We start from the raw sequence: 22,534 nt of genomic DNA, 5'->3' as shown, positions 1-22,534 counted from the left end.
GCTTTCTCTGTGCTGACAGACACTACTCTTGGTTAGAAAGAATCACTTGTTTAACTGTTTTAGCAGTGGAAAGGAGTCCTAGTGGCATAATGAATTTTGTGTTGTGCTGCTAACCCAAAGTCTGGTAGTTTGATTCTACCATCCATTTGGTGGGAGAAAAATGGACACTTTCCTTCCGTAAAGATTTATTAGCTTTGGAAATCTGATAGAGGTTGCTATGAGTCTGATTAGACTTGAGGGTGGTGGATTCGCTTTGGTTTATGGTAAAATCTTGGAGGGTAAGAATTTGTGTTTTGTGCATAAGAAGAGCTCGCTCAGAAATGCATGTTTGCTTTGGCCCACGAATAAAGTGTAACCCAGAGAGGGCAGCAAACACCCTCCTAAGACTCTAACTGCACCTTAGTGCCTCTTAAAAATGTTAAAGCCATTTTGACTGGTATAAAATCTCTCTCTGTGTGTCACCAACACACACCCAAACCCCCCACCTCCACCCCTCCATGGACCATAGGGGAACAGGAGTGCTTTCCTTTTGGTTCACAGTAAAAGAATCTACCTATATCTCTTGTTTTCCTTATATGAATTGTTTTTCCTAAATAAAATACATCTTGAAGATATTTTACTCCCTTCAGAAGCAGCAGGGATAGAGGGAATTAGTGATACAGAGTCACACAGAGCAACTTTATACCACATAGCTATCTTGTTTTCACCCCAGACCCTGCATGATACAGTGTTAAAGGCATAAGTATTGTTCTCCAGAACACTATTGTTGGAATTATAGATTTCCCTGACAACACATAGTCACTTCCTGAACTTTCAATAACACTGGTTTTCTATGACTTTCAATGACACTGGTTACAAATAAAGCTTCCAAGACCATCTGTTGATTCCCATCCTGACAGTAATTCGAGAAGACTTACCTCAGGAAGTTTAATGTCTACATGTCCATCCATATCCCTGTGGGGGCAGAAAGTACATGGACTCAATTGTGGGCTGACTTTCTGATTGAAGCCTGCAAAGTGAAAGGACCTGGATATTCTGGGAGTTTCTTATCCACAGAGCCGCCTCCTTCAGGATCATTTGCATTTCAAAGGGCTTTAGATCTGACCACTGACCTTGTTCAGATGCTGAGACCATGGGGGAGGCTCATGTGGCCATCAAACAAAGGGCCTTTGAAAATTCTAGACTTCCAGGAGAGGAGTCAAGCAAGCAGTCGCCCCCTAGTCCCTGATGTTGTATTTTAGAGCTACCAGCACCCATGAGTAGAGCTGTTTCATTGCATACACGCTCATTCCCTTAAACTCTGCAACTCTACAGCAGTACATATTCTTTAGAGATGATTTGTTGTTGTTGTTGTTGTTGTGGGATGTTGTAGTGATCTTATTAATAAAAGCTCTGAACTCTGCCCTATCTTGAGCGAGTCTCTAGCACAGCTGCCCCCATTGCCACAATCACTGTTTCAGTCCATCTAACCAGAAGTCTTTCTTGCCTACGTTGACCCTCCATCCTTCCAAACATATTGTCCTTCTCCAAGAACTGATCACTCATGACAACATGCCCCAAATAGGTGAGATGGAGTTTCAAAATTCATGTCTGTAAGGAGCAATGTGGTATCACCCTTCCTAGGATAGACCTCTTTATTCTCTCGGCAGTCCATGGTATGTTCAATACTCTCCTCCAGTGCCACAACTCAAAGACATCAACTCTTCTGTCTTTAGTCATTGTTCTGATGCATAGCAAGTAATTGTGAAGATCACGATCTGAATCAGGCACACCTTAGTCTCTAGACTTACACTGTTGCTCTTCAGCATTCTGAAGAAGTCCCTGAAAGCAGCCTTTCCCAATGCAATTTGTCTTTTGATGTCCTGATTGCTAGTGTCAAGAGTGTTGATTGTAGATCTGACCAAGCTGTAATTGTTAACAACCTCAATCTGTTCTCCATTTATCCCGGTGCTGCCAATTGGCCCAATGATGAAAATCTTTGTTTTCTTGATGTTGAGCTTCATTCCATATTGAATAGTGTGGTCCTTGACCTTCTGCAGCAAATGCTTCAGGTCCTCCTCAGTTTGGGTAAGCAAGGTTGTGCCATCTACATACCACAAATTGTTGATGAATCTTCCTTCAATCCTGGTGCTCTATTCCTCCTCATAAAGTTCAGCCTCTTGAATGATCTACATGTAGATTGAAAAGGTGCGGAGAAAGGACGTATTCCTGTCACACTCCTTTCTTGACTTTGACCCATGCAGGTTTCCTTGTTCTATTCTGATAACTACCTACTGGTCTAAGTATAGGTTTTACAAGAGCACTATCAAGTATTCTGGGATTCCCATTCTTTTCAAAGTTACGCACAATTTGTTGTGATCCGCACAGTCAAATGCCTATGCGTAGTCAATAAAATGCAAATAAGACAGTGTTCTGGTACTTTTTGCTTTCAGCTAAAATCCATCTGACACTGGCAATTTATCACTAGTGCCACAGCTTCTTCTAAACCCAGCTTGTATTTCTGGCAGTTTTCTGTTGATGTGCTGTTCCAGTTGTTTTCGAATAATCTTCCACAAGATTTTGCTTGCATGTGATTTTAGTGATATAGTTTGATAATTTCCAAATTCTGTTGTATCACATTTTTTGGAATGGGAATAAATATGGATATCTTCTAGTTAGTTGCCCAAATAGCTGTCCTCCAGATTTCTGGCCACAACCTTGCGAGCACATCGTTTGTTGGAATATGCCAATTGGTATTCCATCAATCCCTGGGGATTTATTTTTTTCCAATTCCTCCAGAGCTTGTACTTGCTCCTTCATCACCACTGCCTCTTGAGTAGGTGTTCTTTTTGGTATGGTACAGTGACTCTATATACTCCTTCCACCTTCTTTAGATTCTTCCTGGATCATTGAATATTCTGTCCATTGCATCCATAATTATTCCAACTTGAGGCTTTTTTTGTTCTTCAATTCCCTCAGCTTAAGAATTGCTGAGTGAGTTCATTCCTCTTGATTTTCTGATTCTAGCTTTTGCACATTTTATTATCATACTTTGTTTTGTCTTCCGCATCTTTGAAATCATTAATCCTATCATCAAAGTTTAATCATTCATGGGAGATTTTAAGATGGCTATAGAGCAAGATGAGTCTGCATAAAAAAAAATTATGCAAAGGGAAAACCACCTCTGAAAGCAGCATCCTTTATCTGCTTGCCCCTTTCCCATAGAGGTGCATCCTTGATTGCACTGGGAGAGGGCACACTTGTATGTGTGTGTGCTTATGTTTGAGGCAAAGAAAGAAAATGTTTCTTTTTGTTGTCCGCATAAGTAAGGGAACATGTGGGACATGGGTGGCAGTGACAGGAGAGGAGGAACAGGCTTTAGCTTTGGTTAAAACAAAAATCTTTCCGAAATCTTCCGTCTTAGCGTTCAAAGCCTAAATCCCTCCTAGAGAAAACCTGTTGTTGTATGTGCCATAGCTGACCCTCCACCCGCTTGTGGATCTTCAGAGGCTATAAACTGCACAGGAGGAGATTGGCCATCCTTCTCCTGTGGAGCAGCTGGAGGATTTGAAGTGTGTGCCTCTGGGTTGACAACACAACTCCTTAACCACGAGGCCACGAGAGTTCCCTAGAGAAAGATGAATAAACACTCAAAAAGAATAGAAATAAAAATGGATTCAGATATAATCTCATCCTGCTTTCCAGCTGGTTTTTACTGTGGTGGCTTGCATGTTGCCGTGGTCTTGGTAGCTATGCCACTGATATTTCAAGTACCAGCTGTTTCACCCATGATTTTCAGGTTTCAGCAGAGCTTTCTGACTAAGACAGTCTAGGAAGAAAGGCTTGGAGCTCTGCCTCTGCAAAGGAACCTGTGACAATCCCAAAATCACAAGAGAACATTGTCTGACATAGTGCTGGAGGAAGAGTTATCTACGTTGGAAGGCGCTCAGTACGTACAGGGGAGGCAACGGTGGACTCTGGCATATCCACCATGCAGAGAACACCGGCCTAGGACACATTTCATTCCATTCCCCACAGGACGGAAAGGAGTCAGAGCTGTCTTGATGGAAAGTAAGAAGACTGAACCAGAGTAATTCTTCCTACACCTCTCATCCACCAGTCACACATGGCACAAATATTTCAGAGTTTTCTTTCTTTTGGAACTCTCTCTTGGAAGTTAAGCTAGTGGAAGCAGTTCAATACAGGTTTCTTCTTGAGCTTAAAAGCTGGTTCTGAGGGCTCTAAGCTCACCCCTGTAGTAGGAAGGACATTATGAGGCACAGGGTAGGCACAGATATCTTCTTGTTCTTGTCATTAACAAGAGATGCTGAACAGTATGTCTCTTGTATGGTACGATTGTGTGAAACTTAGTGCTTTTATGCAAAATTAGTCCTTAGCTTTTATTAGTTTCTGGTGGAAGGTTGGAGAACAGTTCTCAAGTAGATTTAAAAAAAAAAATTATTAAGGCTTTACTGCTTCAATTTAATACAAAAGAAAGAACCAGGCCATGCTGATCATCCCAGGAAATCCAACCACACTGTAATCTGAAGTTCTCAATGGACACCATGAATCAAATTCTACCCACAAAGTGGAAGGTAAAGAAACAGCCAGCAGAGTGTTCTGACCCTTGATGCTCCTTCCCTGGAGTTTACATGCCAAATGCATAGATTTTGCCATTCTTCTTAATCCCTAGAATGTCTACATTGGGAACATAAATGAACTCCCATACCTTTATCATTTGTGGTTCTAACAGAGTAACCAATCGAGACTGGGAATAAAAATACTTTTCATGAAAGAAAGAGATAGAAAAAGAATTGGCAAAGATATTGTGAGGTAGAGCTGGGAGAAACCTGTGTACGCAAAATGGTAGGCAGACTGTCCACATTTGTTGAGATAGGAGCTGACAGAACAGGCTATATTTGAAACCACTGATAGGCACTTCACCTTATTGTTCACAAAAATATGTATCTGTAAATATGGTTACCACCCAATGTATTTTTCTCGGTCTGTTTGGGGGAGGGAGAAGTACAGATAATGAGGAAATGTACATTACATTGCAAATGGGCAAAGAAATCCTCTGAACTTGCCTCTTAGGTAGACAGTGGACAAGAGAAGAAGGTCATACCACACTGTGGTGGCTTCTTTGTGAAGGAACCATTACAAAACAGATACTTTCAAATATATTACTCACTGGGCAATGGCTTTCTTCTCAGAAAAGATTCTCAAGCAGAAATCAGCTTCCTGATGTGGTTCAAAAGTGCTTGGAATCAGGATGTATTCCCCAGGAGGAAGCTGGAATCGGTCAGAGACTTCTCTCAGGTTGATGAATGTTTTGCTTCTGGCCTGGGAGGCATGGTATCTGAAGAAGTCTTTGTTCAGATGTTCATCTTTGCCAGGGCTCTGCAGTGAAAATAAAAGACAAGAGAGGGCCACTGGTCTGAGCTTCTGGACAACTTGGGGACTAGATATTGAGCCTCAGGTGTGTAAAAGAGGAGGAACAAGGGATTTAAACTCAGGTGATGAACTATGAAGAGCCTTTGACTCCCACATACTTGGTAAATGGCGTAACCAATGGTGAGGACATTGGCTCCAAATCTCTTGAGTTTCCTTCTATCTTTCTGCATCAGGGCTACAAGGAAAGTGCATTCCTCCTTCCCTTCATCCTTCTCGGTCAGGGACAACCTTATCTGTGGATTGGTCCAGAAGGTATCTGCCATTTGAAAGAGAGAAATTGTCTTTTACCTAAAAAAAAAAGTCAAATAAACCAAAAACCATGAACAACAGTCACACACACACACACACACACACACACACACACACACACACTCTCTCTCTCTCTCTCTCACTCACACACACACCATCTTCCCAAACCTGAAAAAAATTTTTTCTGTTTTTTTTTTTACTTTCCTCCTCTTAAGACCGTTCTTCACACAGTTAAAAAACATATATTCTTTTGAGATTAGATGTCTAATATTGGCTCCATCTTATTCCCTTCCACTTGGCTTTTCAAAGAAGAGTGTAGTGGGCCTGCAGCTATGTCCTCAGCATCTGTTCAGCCTCAGTTTCATGATTATGCAATTTTGGGAGAGTTAATCATTCCCGTTTCCAAAGGTGAACTCCATCTAGTCTATGTTCATCCTTTTTGCTACAGAGAATTGGAACAAAGCCAATCAGCTCATTAAGACATTGCCAATTAGAGGGAAGCTGAAGACTGTTTCATGATCTCGGTGCATGGCAATGAGGGCTCAGGTAGCCTTGATTACTGCTGATAGCCCTTTTGTGATCATATAGGTATATACTATCCTGAAGAACAACACTGAGCAGTGAATTGCAAACACATTGAGCCAGAGCCCTGATAGAACTCTACCTAAAAGCTCACCTATTTCTCTAAACCTTTCAGTTATGTAGTCCAATAAAACCTTCTTAATGATAAACTGGTATTATTTATAGCTCTTGTGGTTTAGTGATGAAGAGTTGTGCTGCCAACTCAAAGGCACATGGTTCAAATCCCCTGGCTGTCTCATGGGAGAAAGATGAGCAGTCTCCTTCTATGCAATCTGTTGTCTCTGAAAAGTCATTGAAGGTCAGCTCTCGGTTCTAACTTGACGGTATATTACATGACATAACATGGCATTACTTACAACAGTAAATAACCCAAGTGATAAAAAACAAGGGAGTTTCTCATCTCAGCAACAATAGTAAAGTTCAACAGGCCAACAAACAACAAATGCTGGTGAGGGTATGGAGAGGATGGAACTCTTATTCGCTGCTGGTGGGAATGTAAAAGGGTACAACCACTCTGGAAGGCAGATTGGTGCTTTCTTAAAAAGTTAGAAATATAATTTGACCTAACAATTCCACTACTGGGAATACACCCTAAAGAAATCAGAGCCAAGACTCAAACAGATGTATGAACACCTACGTTGATTGCTGGGTTATTCACAAGAACAAAGAGATGGAAGCAACCCAAGTGCTCATCAACAAATGAATGAACAGAAAAATTACAGTACATTCACACAATGGAATATTTTGCAGCATTGAAGAACAATGAACTTGTAAAACATTACACAGCATGGGTGACCCTGGAGGACGTTATGCTGAGTGAATTATCTTAGTTACAAAAAGACAGATAAAGCATAACACCACTGATATAAAACTGATATAAAATAGGACTGACATGAGGAGTCTGGGGGGAGAATAGGAAAAGAGTGGATAAATAATGAACACCGCAATGGAGCAGATGAGGGGAAGAATTGTCCAAAAGGAGTATATAATTAGGTATTGTATGTATTACAACAATCTGGAAAAAGCAGTGCATTGCAAAGTGGACTGGGGGAGAGAGGAGGGAGAAATAGGGAAGGGAAATGTGCAAAAATGAATGAATAAAAAAAAATAACAACAAAACAAAACAAAGGAGCTTACCTAAGCAGTTCTTATCTAACTTCCTATTACATCTCTACAACTTTCTTTGTCCAGTTCTCACAGAAATCATACTCTCTCATGCTACATTTTTGGCTTTTTCTCTGCTCCTGGTCCTGATTCTACTGTCATGGGTCCCTTTGATATCTCTGGTTGACCCTTGTGAAAGGCAGAGAGATTCAGAGTGGACTACCAACCCAGGAAATTTCGGCAGCCCCCAGCTGTGGATCCCCGAACCCAGCTTCCCTGGTGGACCGTCACCTCCCATTTGTGGATTGCATTATCTTCTAGGGAATCAGGAGTGAGGTTGCAAATCTCCACCTTGTCAAAATGAGCCTTGAAATCCTTGAATGCCATCCTGCAACCAAGCGAAGGGAAACAGCACGTGAGAGGGTGACTGTGATGACATGACCACTTCATCATCTAGCAGCTCTTCATCAAGCATCTCCTCCTGTCCTCACAGAGCTTACCTGCCAGTGTGGAGAGACAGAAGATACACACAGAGACAGGGAAACACAGTGCATGAACAGTGCTACAGGAAAAAAGAAAACACGACAAAAAGGTAGAACACAGAGGTGAAGACCTTACTGAGAAGTGAGTTGTGAGTGAAGACTCAGAGTGCAAGCAGGTAGGGGAACAGCTACCTGAGCAGATATGTCTGTGACATGCTCAGTCAACCTCAAGCAGACCAACAAGACAGACACAGAGTAGGGAGGATGTCAGCAAGAGCTAGGACGCAAAGACAGTGGTGAAATATGGTCATGTAGGGTCTCGGAGACAATCTTAAAGATTTCTGGCTCTGACTCAGGAGATGGAAAATCACTGAAACAGAGATGTGAAACAGGGAAGCAACATGGCTTTTCGACCCATTGTGTTAAGAACAGACTTCATGGGGCAAAGGTAGAAGCAGAGAGACCAGCTTGGAAGTGCATGCCATTTGTCTTGATGGAAGATGTGTGGCTCAGATCAGGCTGGTATTGGAGGGATGGTAATAGTAGTCAGTGTGTAGGCATATTCTGAAGCTATATTCCACAGGATTTGCTCATGGATTGACTGTAGGGGAGGGGAGAATGGAAGGAATCAATGAAGGATCCAAAATGCTTGATTTGAGCAACTAGAGTTGGAGAAGGTTGGTTGTGAAGTGACTGGGAGACTCGCTCGGCTGTGCAGTTCTAGCTGTACTATGCTGAAATGTCAATTTGATATTGAGTGGACAGCTGAACAGATGAGTCTGAAGTTCTGTGCAAAGAACCTGAAGATAAACATTGTCATGTAAAGATGTGAAACTAGATGATCTCAGCTACAAAGGGGATGTTGATGGCAAGAAAAGGGAGTCTAAGGATTGAGGCCCATGATATTTCAATGTTAAGAAGTTATAACTATGATGATCACCTAGGAAAGGACATTGAGAAAGAGCCTTTTATGTAGAAGGAAATGGTGAGTATTTGGCTTCCCAGGGTCCAAAGAGCCCAGTCCCAACCACATCAAAGGCAAACCAAGAAGAGAAAAGTTAGCAAAGTGAGGTGGAGGGGTGTTGATGATGGAAGCAATGTTAGAGGAATGTAGGGGAAAGTCATGGTGGAGACAAGTCATGGTGGAGACAGCAAGGATGAGAGCTACGTTCCTGATGAGAGCAGATAAATGGATTGGAGCCTGAGAGACTTTTTACCTAAGATTTGGAATAAATCACAGCACTTGTACATTAATACTAAAGCTGCAATGGAAAGGGAGCTATCTATAAACATGGAGAGGCAGGTGGGGAGACTTGCAGAAATACTTTCTGGAGTGGTGAAAGCGGAAATGTGAAGAGTGACTAGAAAGGACTGATAAGTCAGATCCTTGAAGGAGAGGCTGAATTCAGAGAGTGCTGATGAGCTTCAAACAATTCCTTGCTTGAACAATTGCAGATTTAAGTGTCAGGTGCAGTTCCTTTCCAGCCAGCAGTTGTGTCTGTGGTCAGGACAATGGATCATCAGAAGGGGCATCCTCATTGGCTGGGCCTCCCAGTGTGGACTTCCTTGTTTCCTCTGTCATACTCTGCCCTTTGCCAGATCTTCCACCAGCCAGACCCAGACAGCCCCTTGATCAGCCTCTTCCTCCTGGCCATAGTGCACAGTTCCTGCAGTAACAGCAATTCCTGAGTTTACTTTCCTCTCCCTGTTCTTGTGACCGAATCCAGATGTAATCTAGAACATCTCTCTATCCCTAGCCCTAGGTGTTTCTGTCTCTGATTTCCAGTTCACCAGTGGGTGAAGCTTTCAAGCACCCTGCATGGTTTCTGTAGGTCTTGAGAATTGGGCTTTCATGGTTCCTGAGACAAAGGTGGCTAAGAGGCCACTGAAATTCACCTACTGGAGCAGGGCCTGGGGCTTCACTGCACCTTTCATCTTAGAAGCCTTAGCTACGCCCAGTGTAATCTAAGCAGCTATGTGACATCTAGGTTAAGGCTTTCAGGAAGTAGAGCATTTACTCCAATCTCTTCCTTTTAATCTCTTCTGGCTATATATATGAAGAGCATTACATGATCCTAGGGAAAAGTGGAATTACACAATGGAAAGAACTCGAATCCCTGAATCAATGTATGGAAAAAGTCAGACACAGAATAGGAATGTTGTCCTAGAATTCTTACAATGAATGTGAGAGAAATAAACTCAATTGATCGGGCTTTTTTTTTTTTACATTCTTAGTCTATTATTTACAGCTGCTGACATTGGTACCTTGGAGAGTGGAACAAAGGTCTGAAACATGTGGGATGAGTTTAGCAGGTGAGCTGAAAAGCTACAGGAAATACTGAAACTTAGAAGTAGGTGTCCACAACTTGTGCTCTGTCATGGCAATGTATGTTGTGATTTTGCCTGTGAAAATATGGAACGTGGAAAAAATGTCTTCTGAAGTTGTGTTCTAAGGGAAAAGGAGAGGGCGGGAAGTGTATTAGCTTTCTTTATTGTTTTTAAACAAGTTGCTACAAGAAATATATTAATTAAGGCAAGAATTGGTTGCTTGGAGAGCATGAAAGAAAATTGAGCCAAAACGCCCAGAAATTTGTGGTCTTTGCAGGGTTGGAAAGATCAACTATCTTGATACTCTAGACTGTAAGAAATAAGATAGAGAAAAAGTGTTCCAAACAAAAGGCCCACTAAAAAATATCAAGTAAACAAAGACATTCTGTCCCATGGAGCAACCAGATTAGAAATTAGCACCACCCACCCATTTAGGTCCATTCTTTAAAATACTCTGCATGTAGCACCTTCAAAGCTCTTATCATCCAGAGAGACATGGTGAGAGTAGACCCAGTGAGCAGCTGAGCTACCTGTCCTCAAAGTTACCTGGATATTGGATAGGGAACAGAGGTTCTTCTCTACACTTTCTCTTTCCTGGATTGCACTAATTCCCTTGGAATTCATACAAACACAGAGATGGGGAATTCCCTGAAAACATCACTGAGGTTAAATTTCTTCCCAGCGTAAGAGGTTAATAAGGACTTGGGGACAGGTGTGTTTGAGGAAAAGAAATCAGTCATGGAGCACATAGATAGCTGTTGCTAATGGTGTAATGAAGAGAGAAACTAGCACTGTACCAGAATTCTCCATCATCCAGAGCAGTGTGACAGAGCTGCTTCCGCTCAGCTGGACCAAGGCAGTGCCACTCAGGAGAACTACAAAAGACAAAATGAGCATTTATGGGGAGAATCATGAACAGCACCCCAAACAACCCTGGTCTCAGCAAGGGGGAGCCTCTTGGCACATATGTGGTTGTTAAGCATGTAACAATCTTCTAAGTAACTATTGCCTGGACTGCAGAAATGTGCAAGGCACACAGAGACAAGTTAGCCTCTAGTCCTCAAATATGAAGGCTCTCCATCTCCAAGTCAGTTTTTCAGTGCTAAAGAAAACAATCCCAGGAAATCTTCTTGAATCATTATCATTATCACAAGAATGGGTCATCAGCAGGGCAGGGGGAAGAGCACCATTGGTTGACTGTCGGCCACCACCTTGCTCTTTGATGTCCAAGTGACTTCTTATACATATTCCACCCCAGTACTGGAGTCTGGTTACCAAAACTCTGATGAATGCATGGTGGATGACTAGATTGGTTTGTTTGAAGTGAGGACTGTTCTGACTTGGTTTAACCCATGTTCAAGATTTGCTCTGGGTTCCTCAGAGCCAGGTGGGGCTGAGGAGGACTTTTGGGAGCCTGGACAAATTAAAAGGGGCTGGGAGAAAGATATTGCAGGCCCTATTATAGATATTCTTAAATGTTCCCGAGTTCCCAGTTACAGGGTGAACCACACCTTCCACATAAAGGCGGAGATGAAAAAAAATCCATTCTTACAGGGACTATGAAACCAGAATGGGACACAAAGGAAGAAACAGATTTTTCTTTATGTACCTTCTCCTTCCTTATCAACTGCCTCATTATCTAGTATTTCTCCTTATACATTGAAGTTTCTCTGCGAGTAATGGACAGTAAGATGGAAGGCTTATAATGCTGATGGTGATGGGTGAGTTTATCCATACTTGGTTGGGACATGATTCTCAATTTGGCGGTTATACATAATGATGCAAATCAGCAGTTTCCCAATGAAGTAATTTGGAAGTTGTGTATGATACAGTTAGGTTCCATTTTTGAATAATGTTGATTTTTGAAGAATATGAGGTTATTTGGAACTTGTGACTGTTGGCATGTGCTGTCCAGTTGATGACCACGCACAGTGACCCTATGAACAACAGATCTGAACCTTGTTCTATCCTGCCCCACCCTCACCAGCTCTCGTATGCTCCAGCCCTATGGTACTATCACTGTGTCAATTCATCTTGCGAAGGGTTGTCATCTCTTTCAATGAACCTCTGTATTTCCTGCCACAATGTCTTTTTTCATAGACTGACCCCTCGTGATAACATGACCAAAGTAAGCGAGTTGAAGTTTCACCATCCTTGTTTCTAAGGAGAAGCTGGTTGCCCTTCCTCCAAGACAGATCAGTTTTTCTTCTAGCAGTCAATGACATATTCAATTCTCTTCACCAATACCACAATTAAAAGGCATTATTGTCCAACTTTTAGATACATAGGATGCAGCTGAAAATACCATAGCTTATCAGAGAGATGCAAATCAAAACAATGATGAGATGGCATCTCACCCCAGCAACAATAGCAAAGTTCAGCCTGCCAGCAAACAACAAATCCTGGTGAGGTTGAGAGAATGGACCTCTTCATCACCGCTGTGGGAATGTAAATGGTATAGTCACTATGGAAGAGGATCTGCTTTCTCAAAAAGTTGGAAAAAGAAACACCATTTGACCCAACAATTCCACTGTTAGGAATATACCCTAAAGAAACCAGAGCTACAATCAAACAGATGTTTGAGCAATAAGCACCCACTTCTATTGCTGAGTTTTTCATAATAGCCAAGAGATGGAAGCAACCCAAGTGCCCATCAACAAATGAATGGATAGAAAAACTATGGTACATTCACACAATATAATATTATGTAGCATTGAAAAACAATGAACTTGCAAAACATTACACAGCATGAAGGAGGCTTGAAAACATTATACTAAGTGGAAATTATCTCAGTTATAAAAGGACAAATGTGCATCACACCACTGTTATAAAATAGCACACATATGGCGGGGCTTGGGGAGAGAATGGGAAAAGAGTGGTATGTAATGAACACTGCCTTAGATCCGATGAGGGGAAGAACTGTCTGAAAGGAATATACGACTAGGCATTATATGTATGACAACAATCTGGGATGGGGGAGAAGAAGGAAAAGAAAATGTGCAACAATGAAAAAGACTTAAGGCATTTTTTAATTAAAAAAAAAATACCATACCTTGCATGAGGTGCTCCTTAGTCTATTACTATTATTATTTGAATGAAAGTTTACAAAGAAATTTCTTTTCCACTCATTTATTCCTATGGATTCCCCCTTCTTTATCACCTCCTTGAACTCACAAGGTATGTGCTGTTCTGAATTGCAAATTGCAATACATATAATAATCTGATTGTTCATTTCAGATTGATTTTCCCTTGACCTGTTTCAATGCAGAGTTCATTATCCATTCTTTTTCTGTTTTCCCACCACACCCTCAATAATCCCATGTTTATAATAGTGGTCTTATACAGTATTTGTCATTTTGTGACTGGGTTATTTTATCTGGCAGACAGTCCATATTGTGTAGTGTCTCCTGAGTAATACACTATATTTCAATGCTGTATAGTAGTCCACTGTATGAATGTACCTAAATTTCTCTTATTTACTTATTCATTTGTAGATGGGAACTTGGGCTGCTTCCAGCTCTTCGCTATTGTGAATAATGCTGCAGTAGCTACACCTATTTGTGTTACAGCTCTGATTTCTTTAGGGTATATTCTGAGTAGTAGAATAACTGTATCAAATGAAATTTCTATTTTCAACCTGTGGAGGAAGCACCAGGCTGCCTTCCACAGTGTCTGTACCATTTTACAAATACCATTAGCAGTGTGTGAGAATTTCAATCTCTCCTCATTCTTGGCAGCATTTGTTGTTTGCTTTCCTGTTGAATTTTGTCATTGCTATTGGGGTGATATGATACTTAATTGTTGTTTTGCTTTACATCTCTCTAATAGCTACTGATCTTGAGTATTTATTCATGTGTTTGTGGGCCATGCAAACATCTTCCTTGATGAAGAGCCTTTTCATATCTTCTGTTCATTTTGGTGGTTCCCCCCCCCCAATTCTTTTTCTTTTAATTATTGAGATTTTAATGAGTTTATAGAGAACATGGATTTTCATTCATTTATTGTTGCACATTTTCCTCATTGCCCATCCCCATCCCCCAGTTCACTTTTCTCTTTGAAAAAAATTATTTCATTATTTTACACTTTTCTCCTCCCCACACCCCACCTATCAGTGTACTTTACTATGCAGCTCTTATTCTGGACTGCTGTCATGCAAATAGTAATTGGGTTGTCTTTTTCTTGTAGAGGTGTTGGAGTATTCTATAAATTTTAGGTATGAGTCCCTTATCAATACATCATTGCCAAATATTTTTTTCTACCTGTAGGCTTTCTTTTTACTCTATTGAAGAAATTTTCTTATGCACATTAATATTTGATTTTTAGAAGGCCCCATTCATCTATTTTATCCTTTCCTGCCTATGGATTCTTGGCTATGTTTGAAAGTCTATTCATGTCATAGATAATGGCTTCTAAATTTTTCCCTATTTTTTCTTCTAATAATCCGTTTTTCGTTTTACCCTTAGGTCTCTGAGGCACATTAAGTTGTTTTTTATTATCTAGTACAAGATGTGGATCTTGTTTCTGTCTTCCGCAGGTGGATGTCCAATTTTGCCAGCACCATTTGTTTTCTCACTTAATGAATTTTGTCTTTTTGTAAAAGATCAGTTGACTGTAGGTGAATGGGTTTTCACTGGTCTATGTGTCTATTGCTGAACCAGTATTATGATATTATGATTACTATGGCTATATTGTAGATTTGGAAAGTTACAGTCTTTGATCTTCTGTATCACGTGTTTCATGTTATCCTCACTTTCAGCAAGCAAATTTGTGTCATTTGCATACTGAAGGTTATTGATTAATCTTCCTCTGATCCTGATGCCACATTTGTTCTTTGTAGATTCCAGCATCTCGAATAATTTCCTCAGCATACAGATTGAATAGGTATGGAGAGAGGATACAACCCTGATGTACACCTTTCTTAATTTTAAACTATGTAGTGTTCTCTCACTCTGCAGTCTTTTGATGTAGGTATGGGTTTAGCATGAGCACAATTAAGTGTTCTGAGACTCCCATTCTTCTCAATGTTTGTTAGGATCCACACATCAAATGACTTTGCATAGTCAATAAAGCATGAAAAGACATTCTTCTGGTTTCTTTACTTTCAGCCAGGACATCAGCAATGATATCCCTGGTACTATGACTTCTTCTAAATCCTGTTTGAACTTACAGCAATTTTTTGTCTATGTACTGTTCTAGTTGGTTTTTTTATGATATTTCAGCATTGTTTTGCTTGCATGTGATAGTAATGCTATTGTTCATTAATTTCTACATTCTGTTGGATCACCTGTTTTGGGAATGGGAACAAATATGGATCTCTTTAAGTCAATTGGCCAGCCTTCAAAGACTACAGCCATTAATACAGATTACATCTCTAAACCAAGAAACAAAAGTTCTTACTGGATTATAGATGGAGAAGAGATTTAAACTGTCGACAACTTCATCTTACTTGGATTCACAATCAACACTCTTGGTACCGGCAGTTAGGAGATCAGGAGACATGTATTGGGAAACTCTGTAGTCAGGGATCTCTCTAAATTATTGAGGAGCAATGATGTCAGTTTGAGGACTAAGGTGAGCATGATCCAGGCCATGGGATTTTCAATCACTTTCTATGCATCTGAGAGCTGGACAATGAATAAAGATAACAAAAGAAGAATTTATGCCTTTGAGCTTTGGTGTTGGAGAAGAGTACTGAACAAACATCCCATGGACTGCCAAAAGAACAAACAACTTCTTGGAGGCAAGGATGATAAAGCTTTGTCTCAGATACTTTGGGCATGTTACTAGAAGAGGCTTTTCCTTGGAGAGGGACAGCATACTTGGAAAGGTGGAGATTGATGAAAAAGACTCTCTGCCAGATGGATTTACACAGTGACTGCAGGAATGGGTTCAAGTGTGTCAGAAATTGTGAGCATGGCACAGGATAGGACAGGGTTCAGATCTCTCTCTCTCTCTCTTTAACACATCTCTCATTCCCAGAGTCACTATGAGTCATATTCAACTTGATGACACCTAACAACAACAACAACAACAATTTTGCGATCATGGAGTGTGATGTCTCCTATCTTGTTGTGTGGTTTTTTTTCTTCTTCTTCAGCTGAGTTTTGCTTATTTAGGATCTCTTTCCTTTTCAAATAGAGTTGAATATAGCCCTTTCCATCTCCTTGAAAAATGGCATCAATATCAGTATTGGAACTGCATTGGGGTGGATTGTTCTTTGTAGCATTGCCATTTTTCACAATATTAGGCTTTTCTATTCATGAACATGGTATATTCTTCCATTTATCTAAGTTTTTTTTTGGTTTCTTGTAGTAATGTTTTATAGGGTTTTTTCGTAGGTCTTTTGTGTCTCTAGTTATGTTTATCATCTTGTAGTTAGCTGTTGTGATTGGTATAGCTTTTATTTCTTTCTGTACACTATCTTTGCTACTGTAGAGAAAAAAGACTCATTTTTATATGTTGATCTTGCATTCTGCTACTTTGCTGAATTGGTCTACTAGGTCCAGTAGTTTTCTTGCTGAGCTTTGAGGATTTTAAAAAAAATATACATTATCATATTACTGCATATAGAAATAGTTTTACCTCCTCTTTGCCAATTTGGATGTCTGTTATTTCCTTTTCTTCCCTTTATTGCCCTAGTCAATACAATATTGACTAGGAGATGGGATAATGGGCATCCTCGTTTGGTCTCTGTTCCCAAGGGAAATGTATTTAATCTCTCTCTATTGAGGATGAGATTAACTATTGATTTAGTGTTTATGTTCTTAACTATGTTAGGAAATTCCTCTCTATTCCTATTTTGTTGGGTGTTCTAATCAGAAAACTGCATTGGATTTTATAAAAAACCTTTTCTCTGTTAATTGAGATGATCATGTGGTTTTTGTCTTTTGTTTTATTGATGCAGTGGATAATATTTATTGCTTTTCTTATGTTGAACAATCTTTGCATGTATGTTATGAATCCTATTTGATCATGATGATTATTCTTTTGAGTTGGAGTCTATTAGTTTAACTTTTGTTGAAGATTTTTGTGTCTATGCTCATGAGGTATATCCATCTATAGTTTGCTTTTTCATATTGTCTTTGCCTACTATTTGTATCAAGTTATGCTTACTTCACAGATTAATGTGGGAATTTTCTTTCTTTTTTATATCCTGAAATAATTTAAATAGGATTGGTGGTTACAGTTCTTCTTTGAGTGTGAGGTTGAATTCACCTGTAAAGCTGTTTGGTTTGGGGATTTTTGTTGTTGTAGTTATTAATAACTTGCTCGGGTTTTTTAAATTTTTTATTTTGTGATGGCTCTATTCAAGTGTCTTATTTTAGTCTGCATTGACTTGAGTAAGTTGTAAGTTCCTAAGACTTTGTCCATTGTCTCTACATTGCCAAACCTTTTTGGAGTTTAACTTTTCAAAAGGGACCTCTGGTGGCTTAATGATAAAAAGTTGTACTGCCAACCCAAAGGCATGTGGTTTAATCCACCATCTGCTCTGTGGGAGAAAGATAGGCAATCTCTTCCCATTGACTGACTGCTTCTGAAAACCTGCTGGAGGGTCAACTATGGGTTTGTTCCTACTTGACAGTAAACAGCAACTTTTCATAATATTCTGTTATTATTCTTTTTATTTTAATTTGTTCTGTTTTGACCGTGCCCCTATCATTTCTCTTTGAGTTATTTGTATCTTTTCTTTGTTAGGTTTGCCAATTTTACTGACATTTTCAGAAAATCAACTCTTAGTCTTGTTTTGATTATTTTATATTTTCAATTCCATTTATTTATACCATTATCTTTAAAATTTCCTTTCTTCTTGGAGTTATGAAGTTTGCTTTCTGTTCTTTTTCTGTTGGTTGGAGATGCTGGATTAAGTAATTTATTTTCGTTCTTTCTTCATTTTTGGTATGTTGTTTATTACTATGAACTGACCTCTGATGACTGTTTCTGCTATATTCCAGAGTGTTGTATTTTCATTTTCATTTGTTTCAATAAACTTTCTAGCTTAATATTTTTTATTTCTTCCACTAAAGAATGTTAGGGATTATAGAAGAAAAATTGTTATCTTTGAGCTGTGGTGCTGGAAGAAAGTAATGATTATACCACAGGCTGCAAAGAGAACAAACATGTCTAGCCTGGAGAGAGTGAAACCAGGCTGCTCCTTGGAGGCAGGCATTTTGAAGCTTCATCTGACATACTTTGGATATGTTGCCAGGAGAGATCAGTCCTTTGAGAAGGACATCATGCTTAGGAGGTGGAGAGACAGTTACAAGAGAAGAAGATCCTGCATGAGATGGATTGACTCAATCATTGGTGTAATGGGGGTAATGTGTCAGAGACTATGAGGTTGTCTTAAGATAGAGCAGGGTTCAGAGCTGTTGTACATAGGATTGCTATGAGTTGCAACTGACTCGATGGCACCTATCAAGAACCACACAACAACAATGCCTTCAATTCAGTTTATGAACTTCTTCCTTCAGCATCATTGGCTCTTGATCATATACTACTTCCTGAAATGGTTCTGTGTCTGGCAATTATTTTTTGGTACAGTGACTCAATGTATTTCTTCCATCTTCTTTTTTTTTTTTATTTTTTTTTTCTTTTCTTTTTTCCTTTTTTTTTTTTTTCCCATCTTCTTTTGATACTTCCTGGATCATTCAGGATTTTGCCCATGGTATCCTGCAATATTGCAATTTGAGGTTTGAATTTGTTTTTCATTCTTTCAGCTTGAGAAATGACAAATGAGTTTCCCACCCCCCTTTTTTTTTCTTTTGAACTCCAGGTCTTTGCACATTTCTTCTTAATTTTTTGCTTTGTCTCACACTGCCCTTTGAAACCTCTGTTCATCTCTTTTACTTCAGCAATTCTTCCCTTTGTTTTGTAGTCTTTACATTCTAGCCTGATTTTCTGTCTCTTTTGACATCTATTTTTTTATCCCCTCTTCTTTACAATGCAAAGATGTAAAAATTTGAAGACTAAGGTACAACTGATTCAAATCACAATCTTTTTGGTTGTTTACTATGGACAACAACAACAACAACAACAACAACAATGGATCTGAGATTTGAGCAATGAATAAGGAAGACTGAAGAAGAATTGATGCCTTTGAGTTGTGATATTGGAGAAGAGTACTGAATATTTAATTCACAGACTGCCAAAAAGACAAACAAGTATGTCTTAGAAAAGGTGCCATCAGGATATTCCTTAGAGACAAAAATAGTGAAATTTCATCTTGTACACTTTGATCATGTTGTTAAGAAGGACCAGTCTTTGGAAAGGGACATTATGCTTGGAAAGGTGGAGGACTAGTGAAGGAGGGAAGACTCTCAACAAGATGGATTGACATTGTAACTACAACAGTGGGCTCAAGTGTGTCAGAGATGATGAGGATGGCATAGGATAGGACAGGGTTCAGATCCATTGTTCAGAGGATTGCTATGAGTCATAAGTCAACCTGACAGCAATTAACAACAAGAAAGTACCAAATGGTGATCAAGCAGGGTATTTAGCTTCCAAGTGCAAGGGTTGTTTTTCTTCGTTATCCTCTTGTTATTAGTTCCTAATTTGATAGCATTGTGGTCTTAGAAGATATTTCATAATATTTCAATATTTTTATATTTGTTTAGGCTTGCTGTATGACCCAACGTAAGGTCAATTACAGAGAACATTCCATGCACATTGGAGAAGAAGGTGTGTTGAGATTTTGTTGGATGCACTACCGTATACATGTCTGTCAAGTTGAGTTGTTTAATTGTGTAGTTATTTTGCTTTTTTGTTGAGTTTCTTTCTAGCCATATTGTCTTTCATTGAGAATTGTGTATTCAAGTCTTCTACTAATATTGTAGTGTTTCTATTTTTTTTCTTCTTCAAGTCTACTAATGTTTGTTTTGTATACTTTGTGTCTCTAACATTTGGTGTGTAAATGTTAATTGAGGTTATGTGTTCTTGCCTTGACCCTTTAGGCATTATTTATATAGTGCCATTTCTTGTCTCTTATGTTGATTTTTACCCAGATGTCTGTCTTCTAAGAGATTAATACCGCCATTCCTGCTTTTAGTGTTTCTATTTGATATATCCCTCCCCCCTTAATTTTTAGTCTGTCTTTATCCTTGTTTCTCAAGGGTGACTCTTATAGACAACTTATTGATGACTTTTTTTAAAAAAATCTAATCTTCTATTCCTTTTTTCTTAAACCTGGCATTAACCCATTCACATTCAATGTGATTATATATGTTGTTGTTATTGTTGTTGTTGTTGTTGTTATGTGCCCTCGAGTTGCCTGCAAATCATAGTGATCCTATGTACAACAGCTTTGAACCCTGTTCTATCCTGAGCCAACCTCATTGTCTCTGACACACCTACTCCTATTACCCCAGTTACTGAGTCAATCAATCTTATTGTGGGTCTGCCCCTTCTGCACTGCCCCTCCACCCTCCCAAGAATAATGTTCCTCTCCAAGGACTGGTCCCTCCTGGCAACATGCTCAAAGTATGTCTGATGGAGCTTCAAAATTCTTGCCTCCAAGGAGCAGCCTGGTTTCACCCTCTCAAGGACAAACCGACTTGTTCTCTTAACAGTCCATGGTATAGTCAACACTCTTCTTCAGCTCCACAGCTCAAAGACATCAATTCTCCGTCTATCATCCCTATTGTTGCCATTATGCTGGGTTATTTTTGTACTATTGTTGGTGACTTTAATCCACTACTTTTTGGTTTTGTCCTTGTGTGAAGGACTTCCTTTAGTAATTCTTGCCAAGTTTGTCTTATTTTCCCAAATTCCTTTATGTTTTTATGAGACTGCTTTAATTACTCTGTTTTACTTGAATTTTTACAGTTTTGCTGAGTACAGGATTATTGGTTGGAAGTTCATTTTCTTTCCAAGTTTTGAATATGCAATCTCATTATCTTCTTGCTCACATTGTTTCTGCTGAGAAATCTGAACTGAATCTTATTGATTCTCCTTTGCAGGTAGCTCTGTGTTTCTCTCAAGCTTCTTTCAGAATTCTCTCCTTGAGAATTTGGTGTTTTCCTTTTGAGGTCTATCATATTTGGAGTTTGCTCATTTTTCATGATGGCTGGACAGTTTTCTTCTAGTAACCCTTACATAATTTTCTTGGTGTCTTTCTTGTTTTTCCTATTCTGGAATTCAACTACTCAAATGTTCTTCCTTTCAATGTTATTCTGTATAATTCTTATGTTTTCTTCATTTTCCTTCTTTCTTGTTTTTATTTTTTTTTCTTCTTCAAGTTAGTACTGAGGGCTTGATTGTCTGTTTCATTATTGTTGTGCTATCTGTTCAGTTCTGCTCTTTGTCCCTCCAACATGTTGATAGCTTCTGAACTGTTGCTCTTAATACTATGGGTTGCACTTTATTGTTCTCCTACGGTTTCTAACATTTCATTGGTTTTATCTATAGACTTTGTCTTATATGGATTCAGTTCCTCATATTTTCCCAAAACACTTGATCATTGTTTTTCTGAATTCCCTGCCAGAGAATTCCATCAGCCTTTCTTGCTCCAGGAGATCTACTGACTCTATTTGGATTTTTTTGGGGGCTTGGTTTTGTTGTGTTGTGTTGTTTTTTTTTTTTTCTTCAATGCCTTGTTTTGCTTTTCTGTAGGATTTGATGCTGTCTGCACCTTCCAGGATATTATAGTGACATTGCGATTATAGGTTGTTTTTTAATCCACTTTCTTCTGGTGTTTATGTGATACCTGATGGGGTTTCTGTACAATTATCTGCTTGCTGTCTGTACAGTGCTGTTGCTTGTGGTGGGCTGGTTGGTGATGGTGATGTCTAATGCTGGTCAGGTGGGATACATGCTGAATCTTGCTCTGATGAAATATGTAAACATTCTAGTTTGGTGTGTTATGGCATCTGTGATAAGGGTAGACCAGGAACAGTCCTGCTCAGAAGACTGGTGTGTTGTTGACTTCCCTTGTTATTCCTTGGCACAAAGAGTCTTTGCATCTTTGTGCACTCCATGAATTCACTGGGTCAGCAAACTTCTAATTTTCTGACACTTGGCAAGTTAGAAACTCTCTGTGAATTTTGGTATTTATTTCATCATGTGATCTCCTGTGTTATTGGCTCTTTTAAAAATTTTTATTGTTATTAGCCTTTGGGAAGCTCTGATGGACCAGTGATAAGGAGCCTTGCTGCCAACCCACACACTGATATCTTCGCAGGAGAGAGACAGGCAATCTCCCCCACCCCCACCTCCTTGCAGAGTCCACCATCTCTGAGAACCCACAGCAGGGTCAGCTTTCTGAATTTCTGAGTCTTTGTATTTCTTAATAAAATGACTCTCAACACTTATAAGACTTTGGAGTTCACTGAATTCTTTTTTTTTTTTTTTTACTTTGA

The 22,534-nt window shown here is 39.4% G+C and overlaps 1 protein-coding gene across 1 annotated transcript in view; it reads right to left on the bottom strand.

The window, feature by feature from the left end:
• Positions 1 to 22,534, bottom strand: part of CAPN9 (calpain 9) — an 89,015-nt gene that overhangs the window by 15,429 nt on the left and 51,052 nt on the right. The window contains exons 8-12 of the mRNA XM_006894598.1: positions 10,976 to 11,053; positions 7,596 to 7,756; positions 5,532 to 5,689; positions 5,171 to 5,379; positions 918 to 954 (exon numbers count right to left, since the gene is read on the bottom strand). Coding sequence (XP_006894660.1) covers positions 918 to 954; positions 5,171 to 5,379; positions 5,532 to 5,689; positions 7,596 to 7,756; positions 10,976 to 11,053 — 643 coding nt within the window. The remainder of the gene's footprint in view (positions 1 to 917; positions 955 to 5,170; positions 5,380 to 5,531; positions 5,690 to 7,595; positions 7,757 to 10,975; positions 11,054 to 22,534) is intronic.

Source organism: Elephantulus edwardii, unplaced genomic scaffold (genome assembly GCF_000299155.1).
Source record: "Elephantulus edwardii isolate Elephantulus edwardi_28Jun2011 unplaced genomic scaffold, EleEdw1.0 scaffold00146, whole genome shotgun sequence".
In the NCBI taxonomy this organism is placed as follows: domain Eukaryota; kingdom Metazoa; phylum Chordata; class Mammalia; order Macroscelidea; family Macroscelididae; genus Elephantulus; species Elephantulus edwardii.
Note: the sequence above shows the minus strand (reverse complement) of the source record. Positions and strands in the feature narration are given on the sequence as shown.